The sequence below is a fragment of the Gobius niger genome, assembly GCF_951799975.1.
Source record: "Gobius niger genome assembly, chromosome: 6".
NCBI classification, from domain to species: Eukaryota; Metazoa; Chordata; class Actinopteri; order Gobiiformes; family Gobiidae; genus Gobius; species Gobius niger.
In genome coordinates, this window is record NC_136857.1 from 29914324 (window position 1) to 29932916 (window position 18593).

Below are 18593 nucleotides of genomic sequence, written 5' to 3' on the forward strand. Positions count from 1 at the left end.
GTATAAAAGCAATACTAAGTAACGTGTTTACCTTAATAAATCCTTTCCATAGTCTTTCATCTCCCCCTTGTGTCTCTGGTCAGAAATCCATGCTTGCAACTTTTCTGCCACCGGGTCGGAAGCGCAATACACACTAATGGAATCACAAAGAACAAGCTAGCAGGCTAACGGGCAAAGCTAACTGCGGGCGAGCACCACTTTAAGCAGTATTTACAGCCAAGTTTGAGTGAAAATTGTGTAATTGGATGTACAATATCCCTCTTTTGTCTTGTCTGTCAGCGTAGTATTTACTCTCACGGCTCCTGCAGTGGCGCTTATGGCCTCTAGGGTGCACGAGTTACGTAGCACTGCTTTAAAATCAACTTTTTTTTTTAACATAAAATATTGCATAGTGCAATATTGCATAGTGCAAGGTCCCTTTTCAGGATGATCACTGTCACAGGTTCAAGTTCATGAAATTGATACAAATGCTATATACCGTATTTTCCAGACTATGTCGCTCCGGAGTATAAGTCGCAACTACCTGGGCATGGAGGCGTAACTGCACCGTTGACAAGCCTCTCCCGGCAGCACGCTGTTCAACCTCTCATTTCAGTGGTCCAGTAAGGAAGTGCTTTATTTGTCATTGTACAACCGTACAGGAGTAGCTGATACTGGTACACAAGCCTAGAGCACCCTCTAGCGGTTATCAGTGTGAAAATAACCTGAAATTCTATATTTTGATATATAAGTCACACCCCCAGCCAAACTTTGAAAAAAGTGCGACTTACAGTCCAGAAAATACGATGTCCCCCAAACGTCTGAGTTTAAATTTACTGAAGGATTACAAAATGAATGTAGCTCCTCTACAAGTACGAGTTGTTGAGTAGAACGCTGCTTCGCCAGTCCCAATAAAATTTTCCTAATATGACTGGCGAAGTTGGATGTCCGTTCCATTGGAGTCCTGCGAGAGATATGCGAGCCCGCGTACAGCTGGTTGGGAACCCTGGGAACAGAGGTGAGTCGGCCCTTCTCTTATCGGCACAAAACGAAGACATTGTTTCACAACACTAGAGCGAGTGTGCCCGTTTCTTCAGGAGGATACGGAGAGAGGAGATAGCAGACGCCCTGCCCTCCCCCGCCTGCCCGCTCTCCTTCTACGCGACAGTCCGTATAAAGAGACCCGACCTCCTGTTCCGAGGCTGATGCCCCGGGACACTCGCCTGCACATGCGCCGCGGCACACAGGATGGCGAGGCTGATGATGCCGAGGCGAGCACGCTCCAGACACGCTCAGGTGAGACCCCGCCGCTCATTCAGGGTTCTGCAGGACGCCGAAAAGGATTAGAAGTCGGGGTGGGGAATAGGGGAAAAATGTGGGAAAAAGAGACAGAATGTGGGAAAATAGGGACCAAATTGGGGGGGAAATGGCAAATGGCAAAAAAAAAAGGTTCAATGGTTAACAGTTGGGCAAAAAATAGTTCTATGGGGAAAATTGGGAAAGATTGTTTGAGCGACACAACAACATGAAGTAAGTGCTTTTGCATATTTCAAAAATAGCGCTTCATCATCATAATTGAGAAAGTCCCCAAAAACAATATTGAGGTATTCATTTTTGTCAACATCGCTCATGCACTCCTGATTCTAAGTCACTCAGTGAAGCGCGGCTAAGCACATTCAGCTGCAGCTCTCGGAATAAATTGTACACAATGTTTTGCTAAAAAAAAAAAGTGGCCCGTTGTGTGTTATCTGCATTGAACGACAATTTCCCCTTGTTCCAAATCTTAAAGGAGCTATCCTTGATTTTTTTTTTTCTGTATTGGAATAAAATTAGTCGCTGAAAGTTGTGAAACCTGGTTTAAACAAACACATTTTCATGTTGTAAATGCATGAGGAAAGTTTGAGATGACTTTGGACCAGAAAATAGCAATTTGAAATTTGAGTGACCATGTTTCTTTGTACAATCAGGTATAGCTCCTTTAAGAAATGAAGTGGGCACAGTTTTTTGTACATTTGTAGCATTAGGAATTTAGTATTTGGGCATTTTACCGAACAAAAATGACGTGTTGAAGCGCATTAAAATATATTAGATATAGATATTTACAAGACAAAAGAATCAATAAAACTTTGCAAATCAAATTTAAACTCAAGTGGCAAGTAAAAAAAAAATCTCATGCACACCGATTATGCACTGTTGTTTTTAAATGACGCAGAACGTTTTTTAATCACAATGATAGGAGGGACTGTTTGTGCTTAAGTATGATGCGTAAGAAAAATGACAAGTAGAAGTACAAGAACTTCAAAGATAGAAGGTAAATATAACCTCCTTTAGCTGTTAACCTGTTCCCTGCCACCTACGGGTAAGGTTTATGGTTAGAGTTAGGGTTAAATCTCACAAGTGCATTGACTTGAGACCTTACAGCCTATACGACATATAGTGATACCTCATTTGAAAGCCAAGACCCTCTAGTTACTTAAACTATGTGTAAGATCTGTGTGAGTGAAACACAACTTACATCACATTTGCCGTTCCTCACCCTAGCCCCCTGATCAGTAACAGGTTTCGTACTCACTGTGGGCTGAACAATTCATAGATATCCTTCTAGCTTCACATCGAGCTCAGATTTGTGACTAATGTCTTAAAAACATGGTTGAGTTCACTCTGGCCAAGAATCCCACTCATTTAACCTCTTACCGCCTAAACCAAATGCATTCTGTCCTCTTTGGCTATTATATTGGCCTGTGTAACACCTCATTTGAAAGCTAAGACCCACAAAAGTGATCTTTTTCCTCGCGTTGTTGCTGTGTTGTGTCACCTTTTGTATGTTTTTTTTTTTCTTTCTTTTTTGTCACATTTTTGTGGAATTTTTGTCACATTTTTGTGGAATTTTTGTCATATTTTTGTTGCGTTTTTTGTCACTTTTTGTTGAATTTTTGTCATTTTTGTTGTTGAATTTTTGTCACATTTTTGTTGAGTTTTTTGTCACTTTTTGTTGAATTTTTGTTGATTTTTTTTGTTGATTTTTTGTCACTTTTTGTTGAGTTTTTTGTCATTTTTTTGTTGATTTTTTGTCATTTTTTGTTGAATTTTTTGTCATTTTTTTGTTGATTTTTTGTCACTTTTTGTTGAATTTTTTGTCATTTTTTTGTTGATTTTTTGTCCCATTTTTGTTGTTTTTTGTCACTTTTTGTTGAATTCTTTGTCATTTTTTTGTTGAATTTTTGTCACATTTTTGTAGTTTTTTGTCACTTTTTGTTGTTTTTTGTCACTTCTTGTTGAATTTTAGGTCATTTTTTTGTTGTGTTTTTTTGTCACTTTTTGTAGATTTTTTTGTCATTTTTTTGTTGAGTTTCTGTCACATTTTTGTTGAATTTTTGTCACATTTTTGTTGCATTTACATCCTTGTTTTCTTCTTTTTGTGGCTATTTTGGTGCTTTTTTCCCCAAGAAGCTTTTTGATTAGGGTAACGCCAAACTGGAGAAAATGGGATCCGTTCAGGTGGGAGTTATGGGGTTAAGAACATTCGTAAAGGTGATTCCCAAACGTTTCTGTCCGTCTTGTGTCTGTCGTGCTCCGACTGTTCCCAAACCTCTTTACATGGTGCTTCCAGCTTTGTGGGGAATGTACTCTAAATATCATTTAAGGAGCTTCCCTTTGAATCTCACATACTACAAAGCTTTCGTTCCTCCTGCTGAGTACTAAAGCAACTTCTGATCATGTTGTGGGCAAAAACACATGTGCCTGAAATGCGTATATTACTTCTCACGAGTCGATTCAGGCTTTCTGAGCGCTCTGAAAACTCCCGTAACTCACACACTCAGAGAAAGGGCCAGAGAGCATTAAGGGACATTCGACTGTGGAGGAAGAGATTCAGTTTTGGTAATGCGGTTGTATTTGATCTCATTTTATGCAATCTTCCGGGTCTGGAGCCACAGATTCAGGTCAATTTGCTTTATGGATCATACAGGCTTTAAAGGTGCATATGACACATTAGACACAATTATATTTATACTTTTTTGCAGAAAAAAAAAAAAGTTATGTTTATAGTTTCACCTCCTTATTGGACACAGACAGGAAGTGACAGAGATAGAGGCAAACAATTTGAAACTGTTGCCGTGCCAACCATGTTAAAGGAACAGGCTACCGTTTTTCCATCTATTATAGAAAACGCTATCTCAATGGCCGCCGCCTGGGCGCCGCCATGTTTATTTCCCATACCGACTTTGAAGCTAAGCAGGAAAGTGCCTGGTTACAACTGGGATGGGAGACCGTTCCTCTGATGCTAAGCAGGGAAGGGCCTGGTTAGGACTGGGATGGGAGACCGTTTGGGAACACCAGGAAGCCTGGCGACAGTACTGAGTGTGTGCGTGGTTGGTGTTATTACATCCGCGGCCGGCCCCCACGTGACGAGTCCCACCGGCCGCGTGCATTGGCCACGGGTCCATATGGACCGCGGTGCTGCTGTCCGAGGACAACCCGCTGTCACAAAAACGCGAGTGCATGAGATCTGACTGCCGTGCGTGTGCGCGCATCCAAACAGGGCGATGTGGGTGTGCGCGCGTGTGTGTGTGTGCGCGCGTGTGTGTGTGTTCGTGCGTGTGTGTGTGTTCGTGCGTGTGTGTATGTATGTGTGCACGCGTATCCAAACAGGGCGATGTGTGCGTGTGTGTGCGTGTGTATGTGTGTGCGTGTGCGTGCGTGCCCAAAACCTGCTCAAACACGAGCCTCTAATCAAACTGTTCCGACTGATTTATCCTCCGTGTGAGTAAAAGCGAAAATGACACTACCACTTAACGAGCGCATGGCCTGCACTGCGTAGTTTTTTTTTTTTTATCTTTTTTTTCACTTTACTGCTGGACCATTTGTTTTCTATTTTGCTTTCACGTATTGAGCCCACAGGTACATTTTATTCTAAAGCAGCTTGGAAAGCATTGCCAATTTTATTGTAAGGTTATAAATACTGTCTAACAACGATAATTAGGCTATTTCATTTCAAAACCTACTCATTATTTTTTGGATTGTACACTACCGTGATGCACCAACCCACCGGTCCTGCACCGTGAACCAAAGCGTTAGAACTGAACCCCTAATATTTATCCAGAAATATTCCACTGTCTCTTGAATCCTGTTCCCCGAGTTTAGCGAAAATATTGTCGTTGTAGTTTATAAGAAAGGAGCACGGGTGCATCTAACACTCCCATTGCAGATTGTTTGAACATTTTTTTTGCATTCATTCTTTTACTCATTTGTAGTGGCCATAGTTTTTGGAATGGGTTGGGAACCACTGGTCTACAGCTGAACTGTGTGACGGGTTGGACATTTCTTTGTAATCACTCATAATCTCAGAATATCAAATGTGGAGACTAGCGAGGCCCGGCCGAAGGCCGGGTCTCAGCTAGTACTGAGATATGTTCTTACCTGAGCTTAGACGAGTTGATACGATGTCTGGTCTTTGTGAAGAGCGTGGTCGCTTCCACCTTCACCCCCGTTTGGAGCTATAGGAATACATTGGGAGAGACCAAATGCTACAAACATCTTTGGTCGTTTTGCATGACTGAGGGCACACACAAAGGCCAGACAGGTACGCATCAACTCGTCTAAACTCTGGTAAGAACATGTCTCAGTATGTTCCTTTAAGTCAATAGCGAAATGAGTCAAACTCAGTGACGTGCGTTGAGGTTTGTTGCTGGTGAGGCACATGCTATTGCCTCCAATATGTATATACAGTGCCTCTCGTGAGTATTCATACACCTTGAACTTTTGCACATCTTGTCATGTTTACAACCCTAAACATAAAGATTTTATTTTGTTTTTTTTACTGAACGTTCACACACAAGTAACAGACAACTGTGAAGTGAAAGCGAAATGATACATGATTCTGTTATTTTTCAAAAAATAGAAAAGTGAAAAGTGGGGCTTGCATAAGTATTCATACAGCATGAATGAATACTTTGTGGAACCCCCTTTTGCTGCAATAACAGCAGCAAGTCTTTTGGGGTCTGACTGTAAAAGATTTGCACATGTAGAGACTGACATTTTAGCCCATTCATCTTTACAAAACAACTCAAGCTCTGTCACATTAGAAGGAGAGCGTTTGTGAACAGCAGTTTTCACATTATTTCACAGATTTTCAATAGGATTTAGGTCCGGACTTTGACTGGGCCATTCTAACACATTAATATGTTTTTATTGAACCATTCCATTGTAGATTTATCTTTGTGTTTAGGGTCATTGTCCTACTGGAAGGTGAATCTCCGCCCCAGCCTCAGTTCTCTTGCTGACTCCAGCAGGTTTTCCTCCAAAATGTCCCTGTATTTGGCTCCATCCATCTTCCCAACTATTCTTACAATCTCCCCAGTCCCCACTGAGGAAAAGCAGCCCCACATCATGATGCCCCCCCCTCCCCCGTATATTTGACACTGGGGATCGTGCACTCAGGACGATGAGCAGTGTCAGGTTTGCTCCATACACAACGTTTTGCATCTGGGCCAAAAAGTTCAATTTTTGTCTCATCTGACCAAAGCTCCTTCTTCCACATGGAGCTGTGTCCTCCATATGACTCTTAGCAAACTTGAAACGGGATTTCTTATGGCCTCCTTTCAATAATGGCTTTCTTCTTCCACTCGTCCATGAAGGCCAGATTTGTGTAGATACGACTTATAGTTGTCCCATGTACAGATTCCCCCAGCTCAGCAGCAGGACTTCACAGCTCCTCCAGAGTTATCTTGGGGCACTTGGTTGTATTTCTTACCAGTGTTCTCCTTGTTCAGTTTGTTAGTTTACGTGAACAGCCGTGTCTTGGTAAGTTGGCAGTGGTGCTATACTCTTTCCATTTCCGAATGATGGATTGAACAGTTGCTCAGGGAGATGTTTAAATCTTGGGAAATCTTTGTATAACTTAATGCTGCTTTAAACGTCTCCACAGCTTTATCCCTGACCTCTCTGGTGCTCCTTGACCTGCATGATGTTGTTTAGTGACCAATACACTCTGACCACAGCTCTGAGGGCCTAAAAGAACAGCTGAAATTAAACTGAGAGTAGATTACACACAGGTGGCCTCTATTTAACCGTTAGGCCAAGGTGTGAACATTCTGGAGTCATTAGGAATGTTATAAAGGCAATTTAATGCACTCAGAAAATGCTGTATGAATACTTATGCAAGCCCCACTTTTCACTTTTCTATTTTTTGAAAATTAACAGAATCATGTATCATTTTGCTTTCACTTCACAGTTGTCTGTTGCTTGTGTGTGAACGTTCAGTAAAAAAATCAAAATAAAATCTTTATGTTTAGGGTTGTAAACATGACAAAATGTGCAAAAGTTCAAGGTGTATGAATACTTACGAGAGGCACTGTATATATATATAAGTATAATACTGCAGGAAAAAATGCAACTTGCTTTCTCTAGTATTCTCTTACTTTGAAATAGCATTCTAAATCTAAATCTGATACTGTATTAATCTCTGTAGAGAAATCTCTGTAGAGAAATTAGTTTTCTGCATTTGACCCATCCTCAGTATCGCATGGGGCGAGCTGTAGGAGCAGTGGGCTGCCAGCAGTGGCCGGCGCTCGGGGACCCATCTCCATGATGTGGGGCCAGGCTGGTGGTCAGAAACACCTGACTAGAGGATTTAACTTATTGCACATGTTTTTTATAACCTACCACTAACCTACGCAGACACGGGGAGAACATGCAAACTCCACACAGAAAGGCCCCGTCCAGGTGGGAACCGCCGTGTCGTATTCAATAACACATTTAAGCACAAAATACATTCTCACGATATTGCAAATAAAAATTAAATGACAACATAGTGAACGTTGCCGGGTCTTGTACCCCGCCCGTCCAAATGAGAAGTTAATGACATTCCTGATGCACCACGTGGGCGGTTCTAACGCACATTGACATTTTCAACATAAAGACTCGTCCAAAGCATTTCATCCATAAAATGTCAGTCTATTCAGTTTTCCCCTTTTACTTACTCCTTTACGTTTAAATTGCCTCTCCTAAAGCGTGCAGAATAATAAAACAGACTGGTTTTCACTTGTAGGCCACATGTTTTGTAGAAATGTGTAGTGCTGACACAGCGCCCCCCTCGGGCGTCCAGGGGATAGAAAACCAATGCGCCCAACAAAGACCCATTGACAAATTAATTTCACTTTTATGGGGCTGGAGGCTCGCCGCAGCTCCGCCCTCTTTACACAACATCCACAACTGATCAAACATTTAGGCATTTTTTAACCACAAGATTGATTAAAATCATAGGGAATCCCTATCATCCTAAGTGAAGTGACTTGTTTTTATACAATTTATTGTATTTTTTAATTTTTGTGTTTTTCCATGATGACTGATGGGGCCTGGCCTCTAGTGTTAATTTTGACAACATATTTTAATTTAGTTCTAGTCTTAGTCTTTTGACGAAAATGTAATTCGATTTAGTCTAGTTTTAGTCAAAAAAATATCGCCAATTTTAGTCTAGTTTTAGTCGACTAAAATTGCAAGTAAATTTATTCGACTAAATTTAAGACGAATTTAGTCGACTTTGCATTGATAATATTCATTATAATCATATTTAATCTTGTTCCTCTGCTTCATGGAGCTGCTCCACATGAACAAAGCTCAGAGCTGATCCTTTGGCAGTGAATTTACATGATCTGAGGCTCTTTCAGACGGTCAATAGAAGTTTGGATGATTTTAGTCTCTCCCTTTCAATTTTATTTAGTCTTATTTTAGTCGACTAAAATATCTGGACATTTTAGTCATAGTTTTAGTCTCATAAACAACTTTTAGTTTAGTTTTAGTCCAAATTTAGTCGTCAAAAATAACACTGACTAAAATTAAGACTAAATATTTGAGACGACGAAATTAACACTGCTGACCTCCCCTGCCTCCCCTGACCACGCGTCACTGGTCAAACTGCTCTGGATCCTTACTCTCTTTATCTTAAAAACTCAAATTCACTTTTCTGCCCATCATTTCTACTACTACTGCTACTTCACTGCAACAATATGATAATTATTACTTTCAACATGTTCTCCATCTAAATATGTCATAGTTTCAAAGGCATTAAAACCTGTCATAGGCGCTTTAATGAACTGGACCAAACTGCAAAACATTTGTGTTTTTGAAGTGTTTCGTCTGGTGTTATTAACATCACCAAATATACCAGTTTTGCGATATCTCTCTTAACAACATTGATATCAATATGAGGCCCTATCACCCAGCCCTAGTGCTGAGTACACGATGATTACTGAAGAGTATAACACAGCTGACCGGTTGTTCACTAGGACATGCCCTATTTCAGCTAATGTCCACTTCTGTTGTGATGATTGTCCATTCTACTCAGGGACTTATGCAAACTATAGGAGACTGGACTTATTGTGATTAGTGAGTTGATTTAATTGACTTTCATATACAGCATCGGTTTGGAAACACTCAAAGGCATTAAACTATGAATGAAAAGGGTGATAGAACTAAATATGGTTTGTATTTTAAAGTCTCCTCTCAGTGAGCTTCATAACGTGGTCCACTTCCAGTCTGTGGAGTCCAAACCCTCGTGAAGCTCATTGAGAAAATGCCCCAAAATGCAAAGCAGCAATCAAAGCAAAAGGAAGTATTTCAAATGTTTGGTTTAAAACATAATTCCACATGTGTTCATTCATCAATGTACGCCTTCAGAGGGAATCTACAATGTAAATCGTTTTGAAAGAAGGGGAGAAAACGATACATAAAAAAGGTGCTTCCAAACTTTGGACCCGCACTGTACGACGTGTCCCCGATCAAATGTCCGTGCTCCACCAGACTATGGAAAAATATAATTTAAATCTGATTGATTAAAATCACTGTCTTTGCCATCCATCCGTTTTCTTCTGCTTTTTCCGGGGCCGGCTCACAGAGGCCCCGGACATGACCAGACTTCCCTCTCCCCAGACACTTCCTGCTGCTGTTCGACTGGGCCAGCTCAGTGACAAGGTGCCCCGGGTCTTCCTGGGGAACACCTCCCAATATTCCCAACTGTTTTTGCTCTTCAGTGTAAAATAAACACATTCATTGTTGATGAATGTGTCGGCCCGGGGCAGTGGATACTTTACAGGCGCATCAAATTTAAATGTAGTTTTAGTCTTTGTCATGTGACGAATAATTAGTCAAGATTTAGTCAAATAATAGGTTTGCGTTCATGTGACGTCACAATATCTAAAGAGCCTATAGTTTAAAACTGAGGCCTTTGCAGCTGGAAATTCTATGATGGCGTCATACACTGTAGATTTCTCGTCGTAGTTTGTTGCTAATTTGTCATTTCTGGACCAATTCACATGAAACAAAAACTGTCACCAAGTTCAAAGTGCTCTCTTCCAGCTCATTTGCGTGATGTTGGTCAATAGATTTAGAATAATGTGTTTGTGCATCCAATCACTGTCAAATAATGATTAGGGAATTAGAATTGTATAACATGAACGCAACCTATTGTCTTCAATTTTAGTCTAGTTTTAGTTGACTAAAATTGCATGTAAATTTAGTCAAGTAAATTTAGTCAAGTAAATCTCTTTCAAACGGCCACTGGAAGTTTGGATGATTCTCGACGAAAATATCTGGAGTCACAGTCACCGTTTTAGTCTCCAAAACAACTTTTCATTTAGTTTTAGTCCAATTTTAGTCATTGGGGGGGGGGGGGGGGGGGAAATATGGGGGGAATGGCAGAACAGGAAGAAGATTTATTTTTATTTTTTTGCGACAAAGCATCAGAAATAGTATTTTTTTGCACATTTCTAATAGTTTGCAGATATATCGCTTCATCATTGCTATAGAGAAAGTCCCCAGATATTGTTTTTGTCAACATGGCCCACTTAAAAAAAAAAAAAAGAAGAGAAACGTAGGCTAAAATTATGATGAAATATTTCGTTGATGAAATGAATACTGGCTTTTTCAGTTTTTCATAGTATTTTGTACAATGACAATAAAGATCTATCTATCTATTCCTTATAAAACAGAGCCCAGTGCAGGGTTGTTGCGGTTCATATCCAATTCATATTTCAGTTAAATGGTCAGACAAAGCCAGTGTGAATTGCCAGTGTGTTTGTCACCGAAATTCCCGCTCTTCTTTTCACATTCTTTCACATTCTCTTTGGAAAAATGAGTGCAGACGTTCTGCTGCAAATAAAAGTGTGCCCTGTTTGTTCCTCTCCCAGGAGCTGTGTTTGTGGCTGTGCATTCTCCACTGCTCCATCAGCCTGGGGCCCCTGGGGACCGAAGGGGCCAAAGTGCGCTGTGGCTCGGAGCTAATAGAGGCCCTCGAGTTCGTGTGCGGAGACCGAGGAATCTACTTAGGTGAGTCCCTCTCTGCCCCTCTGTCAGCTCCAGTCTGTAATGCTCGGGATCGTAAACGTGAAAAAAATCTGTCCGAGCACATGAGCAATATATACAAACGGGCACAAGGAGGCGTGGCCTAGCCGAGGGGGAAGAAAATCTTTTTCACTCTTTTTAGCCATTTTCTGACCGACTATTAACATATTTATCATGTCACACCAAAATCGGGTTCAGATCTTTGTTTTTTTAGAAGCAAATGGCACGTGTTGCTAACGTTAGCATATGTAGCATGAAGCTAACATTAGCCTCCTGGTGAGCATTGTTCGTTTAAGTATTTATGAGCTGTTAAACCACTTTGCTCCTCTCTGTGTCTCTGTTTAGTAGAAAAATATAATCATAATTCAGCATTTGTTAAAGTAAGTAAGTACGTTTTTTTTCTCTTCTTTGATTTCATATATGGGAAAATCCAAAGATGCCGTCTGTATGTAAGAATAAACCAATGGAGATTTTCAGGAGAAAGAGATATTATATTCTGAACAGTTCTGCGCTCAAAGCTTGTTCATCAGGGCGCCGTTGATTTGCTAATATGTTTTTTTTTTTAGCTAAAAGTGAAAGTGTGTATCACATGATTCCCACTGCAACCCATAGAGGGTGTTCTAGGCCAATCTAAAATCCTGACCAGCCCAGTCTCTCACTCCTTACCCAGACAATAGCTGAAAGAATCAATGGTGCAGAATTAGTCCACTTTAAACTTAGTTATTGAGTTATTGTTCTATTGTGTCCTGCATTTTGACCAAACAGTGTTAAATGTGCTCTCCAGTAATGTGCTAGCTAGCCAGTGACTAGTGTATTTTATATATATATATATATATATATTTTTTAAGGAATAGGCCGTCGTTTTTTTGTACCTGTCTGGTCTTCACGTGTGCTTTCAGTCACGTAAACACAGCACAGACGGCGTTAGCATTAGCCTCTCCTCCTCTCCTCTCCAAATTAACTTTGCTGAGTGCAGGTAGGATGCTTATTGGTCTGCATTTCTGACCACTGAAAGGTAATTTCTGGTCTTTTATTAATGGAATGATTTTGCCTTCTGCCATTGAGTAGGATAAATTCCACTCTCAAAACACAGATTAATTATATGACACAATGGACCAGCTATGTGTTCAGCAGTTTTATTTACTACTAAATTGTCTAAATGGTCTATTCCTGGACTTCCATTTGCAGGAAGGGACTTTAACGGGTCCCTAGCTTCTGCAGTCTGCATACACAATTAAAATTAAAGTCACCATTTTTATCAAACATGATTTCATTATTTATCAAGTCACAAAATTGTCTGTACCCACATCTTTTCTTAGGATTCCTACTTTATTTATAAAATAGTTATTGATATTTCTTCCAATGCCATTTATACACAGTGTAAAAAGCAAGGGCCCAAGTATGGTCCCCTGAGGTCTGCAGAACATTTTGGGTCTTCTGAACGTCAGAAGCAGAGCCCTCCCCTGACAGTCTTTGAACCAAAATGTGTCAACAGTATACACAGACGGCGTCTCTGGCATCGCCCATATATGGTCATTTTTGAAAACAGTTAAGGGGGAAAACAATTTTGAGAAAAATCTAAACTTTCTCTAATTATTCAAAAAACACTTCAACAAACGCTGAATTAAGAATATAGTTTTGTACTAAATGAAAATACAAAGACGTGGAGAGGAGCAAAGTGGTTCCACAGCCCATAAATACATTAAAAGAACAGAGATTGCTAACATGATGCTACATGTTAGCATCGTGCTAATGCTAATGCTAGCTAGTGCTTGCTATGACTGTTTTTTTTTTCAATCTGCTGAGAAAATATACATATGGGCCCGATTTACACTTGACTTTGTTTGTATGTGATAAAAAAGTTTATATTCCACCAGAAAATGGCTAAAAAGAGAGAAAAATTGTGTTTCCCAAAAGATTCTATTTTCCCCCTCATTTGCCCCCTTCTATGACGAGTTGCCGTCTGTATCTATAACGCTTAAAATCAATGAATGGGCCGCACTGCATTGTGAATTATCAAGAGCTTCAGTGCTATAGTGTGATGTTGGTTAGTTCCCCTACAATGTCAGAGTTGTAGTGATGTTGAGGTCCTCCGTTGGTCTCTCTTACATAAGCTGTACAGAATGGTGAATCAAAACAGATTATGAAACGGACACTATCAGGTTACTGTAGCCTGAGATGTGCTGATGGGCTCATGGTCACAGCAGATATCAGCCCTGCCACTGAACTAGCTCCTCTCTGTTCGCTCTGCTCGTCTTAAAGTCACACATCCTGCACAGATGAAGCTTTGAAACTGTCCTGTAGGCACCGCAGCACTGTTATGTTACGTTTCAAATCTTTCTGAAAGGAGAACTGGTCAGGGTTTCTCCTTGTGCTCCCTCTACAGGCAGCAGTGGGAATGACACAGTGAATACAAGCTTTCATTTCCATGCAACAGCAGCTAGTAATATTGACTCTTGGTAATCATGTACTCACTAGAACACTGCAATTATATACTGTGTAGTGAAGACAATTTGGGCACTGACATGATCAGGTGAAAAAATACCTAGATGGGCTCATTGTGGAGAAGGTGGACCTCACGTGGTGACATCAGCAGCCAGTGGGCGTTAAGAAGGGCCCGGGCAGCTGTGGCGATGTGGGAACCGAGGCGCGGGGCCCTTTCCCCTGGATCTCTCTCTGCTCCTCTGTGACAGGACAAGGCCACAGCCGCTGCTATCACATCCCAGCGCTGATACACGGGCATAACAAATGCACCCAGGAGGATTATCTCCCACATGTTGGGGCTACACACGAGTTTGGGATATTCATCCGGGCTCTGCTACATGAATATCCCAAGAACATCCCTAGATACAGTCCGATCAAAAGTTTAAGACCACTTATATAATTGATTGAATTAAAATTGATTGAATGATTTAAGATTTATTGATTGTTTATTCCGAGTTCAAGGCATATTACTTATGCACATGATTATTTTTTTATGCATCATCATGTGCAGCTTTTACAACCTATACTTTCATATACTTTACTTTTTGCACTTAAGTCAAAGCTAAATGCACTGAAAATGATTTGTCTTTTTATTTGTTGTGGTGCAACATTTGATTCACCATTGTAATTTCAGACTTTATCAATAAAAGAAAAGTGCCTTTTATTGATTGGGACAGTGCATGTTGATGAACATACATGGGTCTCATGCATGTAAACAAGCCACACCGGATTGTAGTCATGGAGCTAATTTCCATCCGTCGTCCCACATGCGCACCCTCAAACACTCTCATTCATCCTAGTCTATTGTGCATGTTTTTAGTGATAGGGGAAACCGGAGTACCCGGAAGAAACCTACGGAGACACGGGGAGAACATGCAAACTCCACACAGAAAGGCCCCGTCCCAGGTGGGAATTGAACCCAGACCTTCTAGCTGTGAAGCACGAGCGCTAACCGCTGCGCTACTGTGCCGTGTGATATTGTGTCTGGCAGGCGTTATTTACATTTTACACTAAAAAGAGCCAGTCTTTTTGATTGGCTGTTTGAAATGAACGGATCCCAAAGACTTGGCTCCCAATCCCATCGACTAATGGATAATCTGAACTTCATACATTAAAACTATTTGTGAAAAATATCATCTTGACCAACATTATTTTTATAAATACCTTCAGCTTTGACAATACTTTGATTTTAAAAAATATATATTAAAAGCCTACAGTTAGAAAGCGTATCAGGTTTATAAAAGTCTACAAATCAAAACTGCTTAAAGGTACATTATGTATGAATTTGTTATGTGGGGGAAAAGTTGATATTTGTGTGTATTTGACCCCGCGGCTGTATGAGTGGTCAGCATGACGTCTTTACTTTCCATCACAGTGATCTTTAGGACGCTCCAGGATCAATGGGAAGGTCAAAGGTCACATACAATCAAAAATCAATCAAGACACACACATATCAACTTTTTTTTCATCATTAAAAAGTTGCATAATGCACTTTTAAGAAAATAATTGTCGAACTGTATTTGAAACACAACATTTGGGGGTCATTTCACCAGAAATTGGAAAAGGAATTGGGTGTTCAAATAGTATCTGATGAATGGGAATTTATCATTGATGTGCTGAGGGACTTCAAAGTATTGTTCAGTATCATAGACCAAGTATCGTTAAAGTATCGATATTGAAGAAAATGTAAGTTTACCCAGCCCTTCTCTGGACTAGCCCTCCGTGTGCTCTGTCATTTTGTTGGACAGTTGTAAAAAGACTCCAGTAACCATGTCCACAGTGTGTGTGAACATGTGTCTGACCCACTGCTCTGATGTGTGTGCAGGGAAGCGTGGCTATGGCCCTCGCGCCCGAGGCCGAGGCATCGTGGACCAGTGCTGTCTGGGCCCCGGCTGTGATCTGCACCATTTAGAGAAGTACTGCGCCAAAGCCAAGGGCCCCTCCAGCACCACTCAGGAGCCCACGACGGTAAGACCCAGGGGCCAATAAAAGCCCATCATCATTGTCCTGCTCACAGTTAGTGAAAGTGCAGCTGACAGGACGGTTTTAGCTGATGTAGAAATCTAAACATAGCACTCTGTCTGTGTCTCAGGAGCAGCAGTTCAAGGCCCTGCTCCAGACGAAGCTGCTGGAGAGGCTGGGGGCCCCTGGAAGCCCGCAGAGGGAGGCACACAGGAAGAGCTCACTGTACTCGGAGCACAGACCACTGCCGTCGACACACAGAAGGACTAAGGTGAGGGGTCTACGGCCCCTCGGACTCCGGCCACTTCCTGACTACACTGTGGTATCTGCACTGGCCCCTGGACATGACCGAGGGGTCGCAATGGCCCTCGGACACAACTCATGAGCCCTTACTGCCCCCTGGACAGCACTGAAAGGCCGTACTGGCCCTTGGACGCCACAGAATGTGCTTGGACACTGGACAGCATGGGGCCCACACTGTCCCTTGTATACGACTGAGGGGCCATAATAACCCCTGGACACGACTGATGAGCCCTTATTGGCCCCTGGACAGCTCTGCGGGGCCCACATCTGTGCTGCAGATTATGTGGAGTTACTGTATATATTAACGTGAGCTGAACTATGTAGATTTTCCTCTGACTGACCAGTGAAGGGGCCGCAGGGGACCCATGGGCCCTCAGCAGAGTTAAGTTATCTGGTGAGATACAGTATGTGCCTTGGTGTTGTTGAACCTGCCGTGCAGAGAAACTGTTGGTTAATGCGCTGAAGTGAAACCTTCTGAATAAATAAATATATAAATGGGACTTGATGGACTTGAAGCTTGTCTGCACTCTGGGGACCTCAGCTGGCTTGGGGCCCTCAAGCACCTGCCTGGTGCAGATACATGTGCTTCCAACAAAAACACAGAAAAACACACACTGGTCACAGTGTGTCTCACATGCCGATACCTCCTGTTTTCTAAATGAAAGGCCGTCTTGTGAAAATAGTTGAACATGTCATGACATTCTGAATGTCAGGGTTTGGGCAACACCTTGAAGAGGGGCTGAGAAACAACTGAGGAGATACATAGTGACATAGCGGGGGCTGACCCTACAGTACGTTTCTAAGGGCACAGTGGGATTAAAGATGTTGTTATGAAATACTGTTTGTTCAAATTATGTTTCTGTGTAACTTATTTATTCCATTATCGCAACAGATGTGTATATTGTACAATAAAGTGAGTGTTTTTGCTAAAATGCGTCTTTGTCGTCATTCAGCAGAATGAACTGTGTCCCAGTGAACGAGCTCAGTGAAGGTCATCAGCCCTGGGCCCGTGTCTGTTAACTCTATTGTTGCAAATCTTTTTCAGGACCCTCCTCTGTCAGGACCCTCCTCTGTCAGGACCCTCGACTGTCAGAACCCTCCTCTGTCAGAACCCTCCTCTGTCAGGACCCTCCTCTGTCAGGACCCTCCTCTGTCAGGACCCTCCACTGTCAGGACCCTCCACTGTCAGGACCCTCCACTGTCAGGACCCTCCTCTGTCAGGACCCTCCTCTGTCAGGACCCTCCACTGTCAGGACCCTCCTCTGTCAGGACCCTCCTCTGTCAGGACCCTCCTCTGTCAGGACCCTCCACTGTCAGGACCCTCCTCTGTCAGGACCCTCCTCTGTCAGGACCCTCCACTGTCAGGACCCTCCACTGTCAGGACCCTCCTCTGTCAGGACCCTCCTCTGTCAGGACCCTCCACTGTCAGGACCCTCCACTGTCAGGACCCTCCTCTGTCAGGACCCTCCACTGTCAGGACCCTCCTCTGTCAGGACCCTCCTCTGTCAGGACCCTCCACTGTCAGGACCCTCCACTGTCAGGACCCTCCTCTGTCAGGGTCTTATACTTACTGATTTGGCTCAAAAACCCAATAGAAGAATTGTCCGCAACTAAGCAGCACCTGGTTGCATAAGACCACGCGTTATAATAGGCCCAGGGAGGAAAAAGAGATACAGTGCCATGTAGTGGCAGGGGCCCCCAATTGTTTCTGTGAGAGCGAAGAACAATTACAAAAACTTAAACTACGGAGCCATTGTACCGTTCTAACCAAAAGAAGCGTGTTTCAACATTAATCAAAAACAATTCAATATATGTTCACTTTTACGTTTCTCATGTCATATCTACGTTTTACAGCCTGTAAATCAATCTGTGCATTGTCCAAAAATCAAATAACCTTCCATCGCTTTCTCTTAAATTGTGTTCTCCTTTAAAGAAAGAAACTAGTTTCTGCTTGGTTTTTGCCCAACACAAAAACTTCATCTTTCTTGTTCCATGGTAAGGAAATCCAGTTGGAGCTCTCAGAGCTTAACATGATGTGTGTATCAGGGACCCTCCTCTGTCAGGACCCTCCTCTGTCAGGGACCCTCCTCTGTCAGGGACCCTCCTCTTTCAGGACCCTCCTCTGTCAGGGACTCTCTGTCAGGGACCCTCTGTCAGGAGCCTCCTCTGTCAGGACCCTCCTCTGTCAGGGACCCTCCTCTGTCGGGACCCTCCTCTGTCAGGGACCCTCTGTCAGGACCCTCCTCTGTCAGGACCCTCCTCCGTCAGGGACTCTCCTCTGTCAGGGACTCTCCTCTGTCAGGACCCTCCTCTGTCAGGGACCCTCCTCTGTCAGGACCCTCCTCTGTCAGGGACTCTCTGTCAGGGACTCTCCTCTCTCAGGACCCTCCTCTGTCAGGGACCCTCCTCTGTCAGGGACTCTCTGTCAGGGACCCTCCTCTGTCAGGGACTCTCTGTCAGGGACCCTCCTCCGTCAGGGACTCTCCTCTGTCAGGACCCTCCTCTGTCAGGGACTCTCTGTCAGGGAC

At 42.5% G+C, this 18593-nt stretch overlaps 1 protein-coding gene across 1 annotated transcript; it reads left to right on the plus strand.

Annotated features, from left to right (window-relative positions):
• The first annotated feature begins 903 nt into the window (after nt 1-903).
• igf3 (insulin-like growth factor 3) lies at nt 904-16508 on the plus strand. The gene is made up of 5 exons (XM_079558112.1): nt 904-997; nt 1077-1275; nt 11163-11301; nt 15626-15768; nt 15893-16508. The coding sequence occupies exons 2-5, from the start codon at nt 1228-1230 to the stop codon at nt 16145-16147; spliced, it is 585 nt and encodes a 194-aa protein (XP_079414238.1). The 5' UTR covers nt 904-997; nt 1077-1227; the 3' UTR covers nt 16148-16508.
• The last annotated feature ends 2085 nt before the right edge of the window (nt 16509-18593 follow it).